This window comes from Pseudorca crassidens, chromosome 1 (genome assembly GCF_039906515.1).
Source record: "Pseudorca crassidens isolate mPseCra1 chromosome 1, mPseCra1.hap1, whole genome shotgun sequence".
NCBI classification, from domain to species: domain Eukaryota; kingdom Metazoa; phylum Chordata; class Mammalia; order Artiodactyla; family Delphinidae; genus Pseudorca; species Pseudorca crassidens.
The window spans coordinates 15,918,380-15,933,571 of NC_090296.1; the positions used below are offsets into that span (position 1 = coordinate 15,918,380).

The window sequence follows — 15,192 nt, forward strand, 5'->3', positions numbered from 1 at the left end:
TGGAACAATTTAAAGGACACAGCTGAGGAGGAATGAAAAAATGTATTCCAGCACTGTAAAAGTATTAAGTCATGACGAGCATACAGTTTTGGTGGAGTTTTTTAATCAGATCTCAGTAGAAGAGGAAAAGAACTAGACTCTTTCCTGATGGGAACAGAAGAAACAGGTTGGAGAGCAGTGGAGAAGGGCTGGGCAGGCCCAGGGACCACAAGCTGCCTAAAGGCCAAGCTGATGACATCAGTCCTAGATAATGCACAGTAGGAAGAGAAGCTATAAATGCTCTCACAGAAGAGTCACATGATCAGAGTCACACTTCAGACAGGAGAGTCTGTGCAAGAGTTGGGGGTGGGAGGTTGAGAGAAAGGAAGCAGAAAGATCAGCTGGAAGTATGTCAGGCACAAGGGGATAAAGTAGTATCACTGGGACAATAAGGCAGTTCTGGCAGGTCAGAGACAGGATGCTCAGAGAGGGGAGATTTAAAGATTTCAAGTTCAAGAGAAGAGGGGTAGGATTAACAAAAAGAAGAAAAGGAAGAATGTAGGTATCTATGTATCTTTAAGTAGAAGCTTTCTAAAGACTGGCAATTATTAATGCTAGGTGACTGGGTTCATGGGAATTCATTGCACTATTCTCTCCACTTCTGAGAACACTAAAAATTTCCCTAATGATAAGATTTAAATTCTAAAAAGTGTAGGTACAGACTTTCCTCATGGTCCCTTATTCTATTTGGGGGCCTATTAATAAGCCCTTTTCTCATAGTATAACCAACATTTCATAAATACCCACTGGAAAATACTTAATGCCTCATGAAAAAAGTGTAATAGGCAATGAAATATCATTTAAATTATTACCTTGACTTTTGTCTATATTATCTCCTTTTGTTTCCTCTTCTTTAATGGGGGAACTCATTCTGGGGGCCCTGCTTTGCCCCTGGACCATTTCTGCTAGCAATTCTTCTTGAGAAGTTCGAGTTCTGGGGGCAACTGGAAGTGTCTGTTTCTGTGAGACTTTTATATAAAAAGCAAAAAAGATGGAAATCCAAATGAAGTAATATTTCAAAACTCAACAGTGAATATCACATTAAATATAAATGCCTCCTTGGGTTTAGAATATGAGGAGTTAGAAACAATTCATAGACACCTCATTTTTCCTTATAATATTCTATGACTCAGTTACCCATACTTATGTAAACAACATTTATACATTTTAAACTACATGCCATAAATACACTGCAGCACACATGTATTCATTTTTAACCAAATGTAGTCTGGGTTCTGCCTCATGGTTCTATAACAATTTCAAACTGTAATCTAGATAACCTAGGTGAAGAAAGAATTTCAATGCTATCTCTCAAAAAACTTGGAAAACTCTCCAATGACAAAAGCAGGAAATTAAGGTCACAGTGATAAGTCTGAATTTCTCATCATTGTAAACACTCAATATTGCTGACAGACCAAAAAAGAAAATGTAAACAGATGAACTGTTATGTCAAGTGTTGGCCTTTGCCTGATAATCCTTACCCTATAAGCCAAAAGCTGTTTATGTTCAGGGTTAAATTAGGGATGAGGAGAAGCAAGGGGACAGGTGACGATCAGGCTCAAAAGTTGGTAGCTTACAGTTTATTTCACTTCAGAAAGCGGTCATATAAAAAGATGCAAAGGAGAATAGAAAAGCAGAACAATGCGAAAAGAACAGTCATCAAATCCATAGCAAAAATAAAATTTAAAAATTTAGAGTGGGTAATCATCACAGCTTATTAACAGAAAATTTTACATATTGGCTATAGCACATGGGGCACAGAGTAATGGGTTCTACTGAGAGGAAAGAAACCAACCTGTTCGTATACTAGACAAATTTTTCTAATTTCAGGCTCTTAATATTTTCAAATTTTGCTCCCTTTTAAATAACATAAGTTCATATCTAATGTTGACTCTAATGCTATAAATATGAAAAGTCTCATATTTATCAAAACTCCCTTTAAGATTTCCGTTATATATTTCACATACATTAGAAAGAGGGAGTAAAAGGCATTAGAGTTGCTCAGAGAACTAAGTTCCACTGACAGTCGGGAAAGCTTCTCAAACTGGTCAAATCTCCTTTTAATCATTCTCTGAACCTCACCTTGGTCCTGACATCTGGCAGGCATCTGTATTTTATCACAACTTGAGGAGCAATCATCTATAGCTTACTCAAGACTTACAGAAATCTCTTACTTAATGTCAACATAATACATTTAAATTACCTGCAGAGTAGTTAGTTGTTTTTGTTACGGATTCTTGAGCTTCAGATATAGCCTTCAAAATTAGATTCTTGTTAGCTTGTTTGGAAGGTGGAAGTGAAGGTCTAAAATAGTTAAGAAAGGTATACTGATTAAATTTTAGATTTGAGTTCTTTACATGCTAGCCATCCATTATACCTTTACTACAGCCTTCTCTTAGGTTTGGAACAGACTAGCTGTAGTTTTTAGGAAATGCCAACTGGATGAGAACCTTATAACCTTATAACTTTTTAAAATAATGAATTTGGATCAACCTTCCTCCCACCCATATTACAGTTTTTAATATTCTTTGCAATCTTCTCCAATTTTAGGCAACTTCTCTTTCATTAATAGAAGTGTTGCTCAAAAACCAATGGAAAAGTCTTACATGGTATTAAATTTATATTTTCATGATACCCTCTTCAAGGAACCCAGAAGACTCCACCAGGCGGTGAAAAATTAATGTAGACATATTCGGGTACCTCCGTTCAGGTTTCGCTGGCACTGACACACTGCTGGAGATGCTTCCTGTACGGGACCCACAATCATCATCTTCCTCCTCCTCTTCTCCATCATGATTGAATTTTTTTACTTTAACAACTGAACTTACCACAGGCAACTTTCTCTTCCGAAAGTTTTCTTCCTGCAATCAGATAAATTTCCACTTACCTAGTCTCAGAAAATAAAATTCTACTACAGAATACTTGCTTCTTTTCAAGAAAACGCCAAGCACATTAAGAATTCATGGGCTATTTCCCTGGTTTCTTATAAAAATACAAGTAATATCTCCAATAGCCAACCTTTAGCTAAGACAAAAACCAGTGCTTTAATTCATTTATAAACAGCAGCATATAGCACTGTTGAGGAAACCAATAAAATGGAGTTACTCAATTGTTTACTGGCAGTTGCTGTGAAGGATCTAATACTGACCTAAAATCCTCGCAAAATGATAAGGTAAGGTTAAAGCTATCTCAACTGTTAGCATCCAGGAAAGTAAACAAGATGTAAAGTATCTGTAGCCAGTTGTGGAGAGGAAAATCTGACTGATGTATTATGTTGAGCAGCACAGAAATCAGTTTAAAACAAACTTGCAGTATGTGTTTAGTTATTCCATGTACAATTTAGCATTAAGAACTGACAATTTTCAGCCTAATGAGTCAGAATTTAAAAGTATATACAAACCTCAATGCTCATCTTTTCTGAGCTGTTTCTGAAGAAGGGACTATAAGTCTCTTCTAAGCTGTTAAGCACTTCTGGTTCACACAAACGTCCTGTTTCATATATCCGGCTAGTCTGAATATCGAGTTGCTTGGCAGCATGAATACTGTTTTGCTGCTGTTGAAACTGCAACCTGTTTAAATGAGCACCACTGTCTGCATTTCGACTTGCAGGTGGTCGATAAATTTCAATAGAAGGGCGAGAAGAACCATACGTAAGTGTCACTGTAGGTTTTTTCTGAGATAAGGGATTCTCCTGCACAAAATTGAGATCTTCATCAATGAGATCATCTGGTTCTGGCTTAATATCAATCACATCTTCAGAGGGTGCTGGCTCCCTCAAAGGTTTCACTGTTGACATTAGTCGGGTTGCAGCTCCATCATCATAAGTCTGTCTGTTAAAAAGGAAAACAAAACCAAAAAGGGTGTGTTACCAATTTAGAGCAGTACCTTCAACTCTTCAAAGGATATTTAGATACATCGTAATGAAAAAGTATGGATAATCCCTTTATGTAGTCCATTAAAAACTACTTTGAAATTGCATTCTTTTTTTTAAACTTTGACTTACTACATTTTATATAAAAGGTAATCATACTTTGGACTTATCCTTCATTATTTTATTCAAAAAAACTGCTCATGACCACCTCATTTCCAAAAATTTCTGAAAACAGCAATTTAAAGACATATTAACTAATGTAAATGTCACATACACACACCCACCTGCCCACAGGTCTACACAAGACTCTTACCTGACATTAGTAGCCTTCTGCTCCTGTGAACTTGTAGAAACCCTAGATTCTCTTTTTTCAGGTCTAGTGCTAGAAACTGCAAGAGGTGGCACTGCAGCTTCATGCCTTCTCTCATCTCCTCGACTGAAACTGCTCTTGTTTGAAGGTACATTACTATCAAAGATGTTGGTATCGGAAGACTTTAGACTAGAGGGGTCTAGAACGAAAAACACACAGTCCCTTGAAGCTATTTTTATTACTTTGAAACTTCCCCTTCTTCACCACCAATTTTAAAGCAATAAATATGTGTTCTTCCACAACATTTTTAATGGGTGAATATTATTCCATACATAGTGATATAATAATATATCTAATTTATTATTACTGGACTTTTAATTTTCAATTATAAAACACTGAAATACCCTTGAAGCTAAATCATTGCACACATCCATAATTATTTCCTTAGAATAAATTGCATACTTTCCCTTCCCTTGTTCAAATCACCTTCGAATTATATTAAGTTTATTGCTTTTAAATTCATAAAAATGTGGGCTTCCTCAAAAACTTCAAATGAACTACCATTTTCAAATTTATGGTTTTTTTCCCCAAAGCAGTATAAGTGACTTCAGAAAAACGATCATATGCTATAGCAAATTCCAAAAACTCACACATCATCTTTATGAACCTTACCAGTTGTTACAGAACGAAGTTTATCTAATACACCATGAAGCCTAAAAGAAAAAAACCAAAAAAGTTAAAGCTTCTGTTAATCAAGAAACATTGGATTTCAACTGTGACTCTAAATTTGATGACATTTTAGATCTAGTCTTCAGATAAACACTGACAGATGGTACTGAATGGAATTTAATGGATAAATAGTATTAAAATTAAGTTTTACATTTTTTTTAAAAAGGCTGTATATGAATATTGTAGAATAATCAAAAATCTTATTTTTTCATCACTATTTTCAACACCTAGCCTCTGCAAAAATAAGGGCAATGATTATCATCTGACCACACAGCGCTGATCCACAAAGAATATCATTCTGTTTCAAAAGAACTAAAGATTCAAGGTAGATAAAAGGAGATAAAATACCATAAACGTAAAGTAACATTATTAAAATTGTTTTAAGCACAGTTTAAATTTATTTTTTATCTACTTAGATGGTTTCTGGAAGAACTTTATCCTGAGAGGTGAAAAAACTTTAAAAATAATCTCAAAATATACTATATCACTTCATTATAACTACTGTTTTCAAAACTAATGCTGTAAACAAGCCACAACCTTAATTATAATATAACCTATTTTAGTAGTTATGTACAAGGCAAAACTGGCTTACAATCCTTCCAGGAGGCCAGGCATCCTAAAAACACCAGAAATATCTCATTATAATAATGTTTCACCCAGAACCCAGTCACATGCCACTATCCCCTAGGATACAGTTATTGCAGGGCTCCAAAGAATCAGAATAGTCTGTTTGTGGCGGGTGTAAATGAACACTTAAGAAAGCAAAGTGTCAAAACAGAGACACCATCACTTTTATCAGTACATGGTGAAGAATAAAATTTATGGCAAGATGAAAGAGTTGAATTAATGTGATTTTAAATTCAAATTCAGTTGGCAGTCTGCTTATTAAGAAATTTGTCTAAAGCACTCCCTCAAGTTATCTGAGAAAGGATCTACTAGGTCAATGTCCCATATTACGTTACTGGGACTCAAAGTGATCCAAATGTTGAACCAAAAGTCTAGTCATAAAAAACGTACATGAAACAAAACAAGTACCTGGACCGCTGAAGCATTTAAAAAAAAAAAAAAAAAAGCAGTACTCTTGATAATGGTAATTTCCCCAGTCAAAAGCACCATGATCTCTCTTCTTTTGGTAAACTCTGGGGACAAACCATAATAAGTGGGTTAGGTCACCCACACTGTAGGAGTGTATGTACCAAAACATTTAAGGAACAACCACTGCACTCAATGTTCTTCAAAAATGTGTAATATAAACCCAGAGAATTCTGTGTGGAATTTCAAGAAAGCTTCACCGGAGTTATAAAGGATACAGTTTCCCATTGGGGCCAAAATGCCTTTAAGACAAACTTTGGTTTAAAGGCAAGTTAACCAGTTTCATATCCCTCCTTATTGCCTATCTGGTCTCCCAGTCCCTTGCCATTCAAATTAAGCAGGCCACTGCTCATGCAACTTTTGCTCCATCTATCAACTTGTGCTGCAACTGGTGGTTCCCAGTGAGGACCTTTATATGATCCTTCCTGCTCTGTTCTCAGCCACATCGTTACCCTCCCCCAGCTCTCACTCTACCTCAAACCTGGTACCAGAACCTGGCCTGCCTTCATAAATTAAATCTCATGCTTTTAGTCAGTATTCTCAACCAAAGGAATATGTGGTTTGAAAAAGGACACTGGAAATTAAAATACTGATTTATATTTGAACACAAAGTTGCCTACTTCAAAATTCCAGACTTCAAAAAGCTCCAAACTGGGCTTCCCTGGTGGCGCAGTGGTTGAGAGTCCGCCTGCTGATGCAGGGGACACGGGTTCGTGCCCCGGTCCGGGAAGATCCCACGTGCCGCAGAGTGGCTGGGCCCGTGAGCCATGGCCGCTGAGCCTGCGCGTCCGGAGACTGTGTTCCGCGACGGGAGAGGCCACAACAGTGAGAGGCCCGCGTACCGCCAAAAAAAAAAAAAAAAAAGCTCCAAACTAAAAAATTGATTTGAAATTTTGTCAAAAAACCTTGCCTCCTAAGTTAGCTGACTGAAGAAAGCAATTCAGGAAGTCAACCCAGTCCAAAAAACATCTATAACTGGTTTTGGTGGAGGGAAAGGAATGATAACATGCTGAAGTTTACAAAAGAAACGTATTAACTACAGTCAACACATACTAAGGACTTGTTATGGGCCAGGCACAGCTGTGAGCACATTACATGTATTAGCTATTTAATTTTCACAACCACCCTATAAAGGTGATTTACGATACCCATTTTGCAGATGGAGAAACCAAGGAAAGAGGCAGATCCAGGATTCAACCTTGGCAGTCTGGCTCCAGAGGCTGTGCTCTCAACACTCACAACCTGCCTCACAACACTGAATCTGACTCTCCTCTCAAGAACCTCTTTTCAGACAGAACACCTACTCTTGACTTGAGCCAAACTTTGGTCTGAGGGGTAAATATTCAGAAACATACCATACGGTGAATCGAATTGTGTTGTTCCCTAGAAACAGGGACAGGTCCTCTGTCATTTGGTCCTGACTTTTCTTGTTGGCCACCATCACCATAATGTAATCAGGAAGTTCTTCATCTATTTAAAAGGAAAAGTATATAAAAACTTTTTATGCTTTCCTTAATATTTTCTTCTACTTGAAGCTGATGTGCTTGAAAATATAGATGTAGTTCTAAGAATGTCAGCTCTAGTGGAATTATGCTGGACAAAAAGTATAGCTTTCTTTCTCTTTATTCCATAAGTATTTCAATTACTAGAAGAACAGGAACTAGGAATAACTAATAAATATTTACATAACTAGATATTCTGAATTACGGTATCAAACTTGAGAGTGCATTCATTTCCTTTAATCTTTTTTAATAATGCTCATTAACTTCAGAAAAGCTTCCAGAAAGCATACTGGACATTTCTCAAGAATAATACTGAGTTTTGTTCAGTTTTGTGCGTGTTTGTTTCAAAATGACACTCATTTCTCAAGGAACACCTTTATCCTTGGTAAAGGCAGATTTTAATTAGGGTAATAAACTTGCAGCAACATCAAATAAACTAAAACCACCCCAAAATTATACATCATTTTAAAAATTTAATCTTAAGATTAGTTAAATGATTTCTACTCAACTCACTGTTTCATTCTTATACCCTCCTAACAGTGAATTATGAGGGTGAGGTCTAGGACCAAAAACAAACAAAAAAACCCCAAAGCAAAAGCAAAAGCTATTTATCAGGAACTTTGATCCCTACCAAAAAAAATTCCTTTAGATTCTTTAATACCTTAAATATTCACAACATTTCTATGTAGGCAGAAAGGTTCATTTCAGAACTACTATCAGACATTTGTTTCAAGAAGAAATATCAAAAATCCAGTTCAAGAAAAGCACAAATACACTAAAGCCCTATCTACAAATGGAAACAGAGAAATCAGAATACTTGCTAGAAGCATGCAATTCAATGTGAGGAGATAAAAGAACAAGTAGCCAGTCATTTGTTATTTTCTTTGTAAAGTATCAAAAGGCTCCACTGCTTTCTGGCAACTTTAGTAAATAAGCCTCACAGCTTATTTACACAAAGTGTCCCTACCATGGGCTGCCATTGGTAACCCAGGAAAGGAAAACAAAGTTGGGGTGCTTTGGCAGTCTTGACAGTTTTTCTCCCTCATAATGTCAGTAATGAAAACAAATAGGCTGTGCTTTCTGACACTATATATTAGTTTGCATTTTATAAAATTTTATGTAAATGAGGTCAGCAGTTGCTCTGGTACAGGGTGGGGACAAGGACAGACGGTAGGGAAGGATACAAAAGAGCCCCAGGAAAACCCAAAAGGAAACTTTTGGAAGTGATGGATATGTTCATTAGCTTGATTATGGTGTATACATATCAAGACATAGCAAACTGTAAATAGGTGGAGTTTATAACAATTATATTTCAACAAGGCTGTTAGAAATTCTAACATCGTTCTCTCAGTAGACACAAAATGAGAAATAAGAATCTAATGAAAACTAACGTGTTTCTGGGACTTCCTTGGCAGTCCAGTGGTTAGGACTCGGTGCTTCAATCCCTGGTTGGGAACTAAGATCCCGCAAGCCTTGTGGCACGGCCAAAAAATAAATAAAATAAAGTGTTCATGATACATTCCTACAGAATTCTAATAGCATTCTCAAGTTCATCTGAAATCTATGTACTGAAAAACAGTAAAATGTTGACGGTTCCTGCAAGTTCATACTTCCTAAAATGTGAATTTAAGACTGCTCTGAATTATAACTGCCATCTCACTAAAGTACTCCATTTTAAACAAACACAAATGAAGCCGTATCAACTCTTAACAAACAGCTGCTCATCTTTATATCCCACTCAATGCCTTGAAAATAGATATTCAAATATTTACTAAAGAATTGTTTCCATAAAAAGGTTTCCAGTACTTCTGCACAAAGAAAGGGATTAGAAAGTCACCCTTTTCAGAAGGACAATGATGCCTATACATTCAAATAATTAGGTAGCTAACTGTAAACAAATAATGTATATTTCAAATAGTCTAATGGTGATCCCTGTTTACCCACTTAATCAACATTTATGAAAATATCTGGTGCTCTGCTAGGCCACTGAGACACAACCAATATGAAGTCTCTGCCCTCAAGAAACTTCCAGTCAAGAAGTAGAGACAAACAAGTTGAGAAGCTGTGCTAATATGTTAACAGCTGGGACAGATGAGTTCAAGAGGAGCATACGGGAGTGACTCCTATCCTTCTGTTCACTCACCAAGTTTCTATTATGAAGCAACCATAATAGAAACATCAACGACCCAGAAGACCTGAGTTCTTGGGTCTTAAATCTGCTGCTGACCAGCTGTATTTAGCCCTCCCAAGACTCCATTTCTTTATTTGTAAAAAAGTAAATTACCTGCCATCCCCACTCCAGCATTGTGTTCAGGTACAAATAGAACTCTATGAAAATATTTTGAAAACTATAAAATACATGATATCTTTACTACAATTACACTTCCCATTGGACTTCGTCAAGCTTGTAACCAGGTTTTTAATATTAATAGGCTCAAAATTCTTGGTTTGAGGTTTCTGATAAATGATAGGAATCATCAGATTGAATTTAGACCCAAGTAATATGTGTTTATGTTTTCATGTGCTAGAATTACTAAAGTTCTCACTGTAGGTTTTCTGTGGATTTCTTTTTGACCCAAAACAAGTTCTTGGCACAAAGCTGGCATCCATTAAATGTTGAATGAATAAAAGAATAAACAATCCTGGTTCAGCTTCATCTTTAACCTGTGAGCCTCAATTTTCTTATCTGTTAGTCTTACAACAATCCTGACAACAAATAATTAGTATGTGGCAAACTACCATCTGGTCTCAGGCCCCCCTTTACACTACTGAAAATTACTGATGATCCCAAACAGCTTTTATTCATGTGCGTATAGCTACTGATATTTACCATACTAGAAACTGCAACTCAGAATTTTTAGATTTCTTAATTCGTTTAAAATAATACACCTATGCCATAAACAATAAACCTGTTTTATGTTGTTCTAAAAAAAGAATGTGAAGAAAATCTGGTCTCACACAGGTATGCAACAGGAAAAGGGGTATTTTAGTACCCTTTTCAGATAATGTGGATATTCTCCTGTGATACTACACCAAAACTCAACGAGTGGTAGTTTCTTGAAGGTAAGCAACAATACTGAATCTAAAAACTGTATCAATGACCTTTTTGTACTCTGTTACATGAAAATCCATTGATCCATCCTGCACTTTTAATGGATCTTTCTTATCCCTGTACAGTTTAAAAATATTCATGCATTGGTCATTTGAAAAATTACTGGTTCACTGAGCTAAAAACCACTGGCATACGGATACATTTCATTATACAGTATAGAAGAACCATTTGCTAATATCACCACGCTGTCAAATTTATGGAGGAAGACAAATTTTCCAAAATTCTGATTTTCATTTGAAAGCTCAACTTTGTCATTGGCAACAAACTTTACTAGTTCTTTACCTTTGCTCACTTTCAGGAAAATGTCTGCCAAAAATCCAAATTATGTAACTAGCCCGTTAGTCTTTCTTAGAAGTTAAAAATGATGTTCCAAAGGGTAAAAGGGGGGAGGGGGATGGATAAATTAGGAGTATGTGATTAACAGATAAATTACCATAATAAAACAGATATGCAACAAGGACTTACTGTATAGCAAAAGGAACTGTATTCAATATTTTTTAATAGCTTATAACGGAAAACAATCTGAAAAAAGTACATATATATGTAAAACTGAATCACTTTGCTGTACACTTAAAACTAACACAATATTGTAAATCAACTAAACTTTAAAAAATAGTTCCAAAAAAAACAAAAGAAAAAAAAATTCCATGAAAAAGGTGGCTAGGTCAGTTCTCAACTCAATCACACGAATTCTTTGCCTTAAGACAACCCATCATGCTTCAGTATGGCAGAAGTACTATGAGTACTTCCTATTTCCTAACACCACATATTAAAAAGATGTAGTCAAGGCCAGGGTTTAAAAAAATATTTTACTTCATCACTTACATTCATAAATGAAACTGGCCTCTTTTTTTTTTTTTCTTTGTAATTGCAAGTGGAAGGGTGGTGAAGAATACGATAATTTCTTGTAAAGTTTGGTGTGAGATACTGATTCGGGCTAAGGTACCAGCAGTTTTACTCACCACTTTTGCACAGTCCAAATGTCAGCACGGTGAAAATGGCAAATACCCTGTCAGTATTAATATGAAAATAGTTTTGACTTCAGAGACCCTTGGGGTCTCCCACACCTGGAGAACCACTATCATAAGTGGTAGCTATTATTTTTACAGGAGGCACCAGCTTTGGAGCCAAACAGACGCAGGTCTCAATCCATAAAACCTTGCTCAAGCCAAGCACCCAAAGCCTGTTCCCCTGCTTGTACAACTGGGGATATTACCACTTACCTTCCAGTGTTCTCCTGGGGATTATCGTGACCTAATGCATATACGACAATAATTAAGCACAGTGCCTGGCCCAGAGTAAACACTCAAGTTATAATTTATAAAAAAATAAAAAGAAAAAAGACACATTACCATCGGGAGGTAAGAAAAAAAGGGGCAGGAAAAATAAAGAGATCTGAAAATAAAACTCACTGAACCACGAGAGAGGTAATTGCCAGACAGCATCATGCACATGCAAAATAATAATTCTGAAAAATGAAGTTCAAGAGGAAAGAAAATAGGAAAAACAACAGAAATCAGACAAATATTAAGGAAAATATGACAGAGCCTCAACAGAGGAAGCTAAACGATTTCAAAACACCCTATTAGAAGGGGATCTGGGAAAAAAAACAATGTTGCATATAAAGCTTTCAATGGAAAGAGTACGGAAAAGAAGTAACCAGGGAGTATCAGATTCGAAGGTAAAAGGGCGTCTCTCCAAAGTCAAAGGCATGATAGGAAAAATGCATTCCTAAAATTAAATTCGCTGCAAATTCTAAAGTCTATTAGGCTAACAACAGAAGACTTACCAACGTAAGCTCCTAGTTCTTGCAATTTCCCCTTAATGGCACTCTGAGGGAAGAAAAAAACCATCGTGCGCGTGAGAAAGGCGGCCCTGGGAAAACAGACCGACTGCAGCGCAGAGGCAACTTCGCGAGCGCGCACACCTCCTGCCCCCCGGGCGCCCGAGTGGGGGTGGGGAGACGCCTCGGGCCCCCCAGTCCCACCCCGGAACCCCTCCTCCGCGGCGCCCCCCGCGGCGCCCCCTCCAGCTCCCCGCGCGGCTCTCGCCGGGACCCCAACGCCTCCCTCAGATTCCCGGCGGCTCCTTCTTCAGCCGCGAGCCCGCTCTCTGAGGCCGCGGCTGCGCCCAGGCCCGAGGCGGCCTGGCCGAGGAGACGCTGCTCGCCGACCCCGCGGCCAGTCAAAAGCGTCGGCGACGAGCAGGCCGCGGCGCCCAGGCCGGGCCCCACACCCCCCGTTACTCCTGACAACCGCGCGCCCGCCCGCCCGCCGAGGCCCGGCTTCCCGCCCCCGCCCGACGCGGGCCTCACCCGGATCTTGCGGCTGATCTCGGTGCCGATCTCCATGGCTCCGGGGCCGGCGGTGGGCTCAGCACCGCGAAGGGTTCCGCTTACTGGGAGCCGGAGTCCAGCTGCCAGCCCGCAGCCTCACCGCCCCCACCACCGCCGCTCCCGGCCGCGCGCTCTGCGTGACCCGCCCCCACCGGCTCGAGCCAAGTCGAGCGCGCCTGCGCCTAAGCCTGCGCCTGCGCGCACTCGGGCCCGGGGAGCCGGCACTCTGGCGACCTCTACTGGCCGGGAGGAGAGCCGCGGTAAAACCTTAGAATCAAAGTAAGCGTAGAGAGAGGACTCCCCTCTCCCCATATCTGCTAATTCCTGAAGTGGTATCATTAGTTATTAATTGCTGCATAACAAATTACCGCACACATTTACCATCTTGTGGTTTCCATGGGTCTGGAATCTGAACACAGCTTAGCTGGATTCTCCGCTCAGGGTCTCATAAAGCTGCAGTTGAGGTGTCAGGAAGGCTGTGTTCTAGTCTGGAGGCTTCACCGAGGAAGAAGCCACCTTCAAGCTCATTTAGGTTGTAAGCGGAATTAATCTCTTTTCAGGTTTATGAGTGAGGGCCTCAGCTTTCTCCCGGCTGTTGTCTGGAGGCCACCCTCAGGTCAGAGATGTTGCCCACACTTCCTTGCCGAGGGCTTCACCAACATGGCTGCTCACTACATCAAGCCCGGGAAGAGAGGATCCCAGCCCAGTCCTTCTTTTAAAGGCTTTCATTTGATTAAGCCAGGGCCTCCCAGGGCCTGACCCCCAAATCAACTGATTTAGGGTCTTAATTACAAAATTAGATTGCAAAATCCTTCAACCATGCATATTCATTAGCTGCAAGCAAATCACAGGTGCTGCCTGCATTCAAGGGGAGGGGATTACAAAGGGTGTAAACAGCAGCGGCAGAAATCTTGAGGCCACCTAGGGTCTGTCGGCCACACGGTCCTTCATCTCATAGAATCCTTTTTTTCTTCGGAATTACTATAACGTCTATGTGGGAGCTACTAGTATGACACTATCCTTTCTGTAATGTTCATCTCATTTGCGTGCATGTGTGTGTGCACATGTGCGTTTGTTCTCTCTAACAAAATTATAAACTCCTTGTAGGTCTGTATTTCTCCAGAATTTCTTTTGGGACGCTAGACACATAGTAAGCACTTATTAAATATTTGAAGGATAAAATTAATTAATGACCTACATTACAAAAGCATTCCTCACGGATAAATCCAATGATCATGCACTCATTCAACATTGATGAGAGGCAGCAGAGCAGAGTGACTGAGAACAGGGACCCTGGAGCCAGACTGTCTGGGTTTGAATCCCAGCTCTGCTACCCTCTCTGAGACCTTAGGCAAGTTGCTTATCCCCTCTACCTTAGTTTCCTCATCTGTGACATAAGTATGATAGCAGTTTCTCCTTCATAGAGTTATTATGAGGATGAGGTAAGTTCATAGTTGGGAAGTATTTTGAACTGTGCTTGGCTCATTGCAGTACTGTGGTTGTTGATTAAAAATTAAATGCCTACCCTGAGTCAGATGCTCTGCTACGAGCCAGAGCACAAAAATGAGTGAGACTGAGTTCCTGCATTAACAACATTCACAATCCAAAAGACAGGCACCTTATTTCTATCTCTTTACCCACCATTTCAGAACTAAGAATGCAAACACATGTTTTGCCATTACTGCATACAAAATCCTTAGTCAATATTTAGATAATAGTGAAAGAACATTTTATGAAAAATAGAGAATGTTTTCATTAAAATGTATTCAGAATAGGTAAAACTTTTTTTTTAAAATGTATTCAAGAAAGAGTCAACTTTCAAGACAATCCATTTAAAACTGCAGAAGGAGACTCGCAGGCTGCTTAAGAACTTGCATATTTAGATCTCAGGAGTGTGTCTGGATCACAGAGGGGATGACCCCACTAAACCGATGGTGTTCAGTGGTCTGACATTGTTACAGGTGCTTCCCTGTAAGATGCATCTTCATAAACCACATTTGCATCCAGAGGAAGATGATCATAATGATGCCTGAAAGAAACCATTAAAGGGACTAGTGGTATTCAACTTGAAAAAGACTAAGCAGGACAATGAGAATTATTTTCCGGCGTGGAAGTTCTCTCCAGTTCAGGAGGAATGACATATTTTGCTCTAGGAGACAATGAGGACTAGATTTCAATGAATCCCAGTTGAGGGCTCTGGGC

The 15,192-nt window shown here is 39.0% G+C and overlaps 1 protein-coding gene across 12 annotated transcripts in view; it reads right to left on the reverse strand.

Annotated features, from left to right (window-relative positions):
- ZC3H14 (zinc finger CCCH-type containing 14) overlaps nucleotides 1-13,132 on the reverse strand; it is a 38,285-nt gene extending 25,153 nt beyond the window's left edge. For 4 of the 12 annotated variants that reach the window (XM_067728478.1, XM_067728423.1, XM_067728416.1 and 1 more), the window contains exons 1-9: nucleotides 12,970-13,132; nucleotides 12,445-12,487; nucleotides 7,397-7,511; nucleotides 4,893-4,933; nucleotides 4,224-4,419; nucleotides 3,440-3,869; nucleotides 2,740-2,900; nucleotides 2,243-2,343; nucleotides 852-1,007 (exon numbers count right to left, since the gene is read on the reverse strand). In XM_067728478.1, coding sequence (XP_067584579.1) covers nucleotides 852-1,007; nucleotides 2,243-2,343; nucleotides 2,740-2,900; nucleotides 3,440-3,869; nucleotides 4,224-4,419; nucleotides 4,893-4,933; nucleotides 7,397-7,511; nucleotides 12,445-12,487; nucleotides 12,970-13,005 — 1,279 coding nt within the window. In that variant the 5' untranslated portion in view covers nucleotides 13,006-13,132. Of the gene's footprint in view, nucleotides 1-851; nucleotides 1,008-2,242; nucleotides 2,344-2,739; nucleotides 2,901-3,439; nucleotides 3,870-4,223; nucleotides 4,420-4,892; nucleotides 4,934-5,984; nucleotides 6,089-7,396; nucleotides 7,512-8,934; nucleotides 9,016-12,444; nucleotides 12,488-12,969 lie in introns of those variants that run through there. The other 8 variants (XM_067728468.1, XM_067728459.1, XM_067728451.1 and 5 more) reach the window with 4 other exon arrangements.
- Between the last annotated feature and the right edge of the window lie 2,060 nt (nucleotides 13,133-15,192).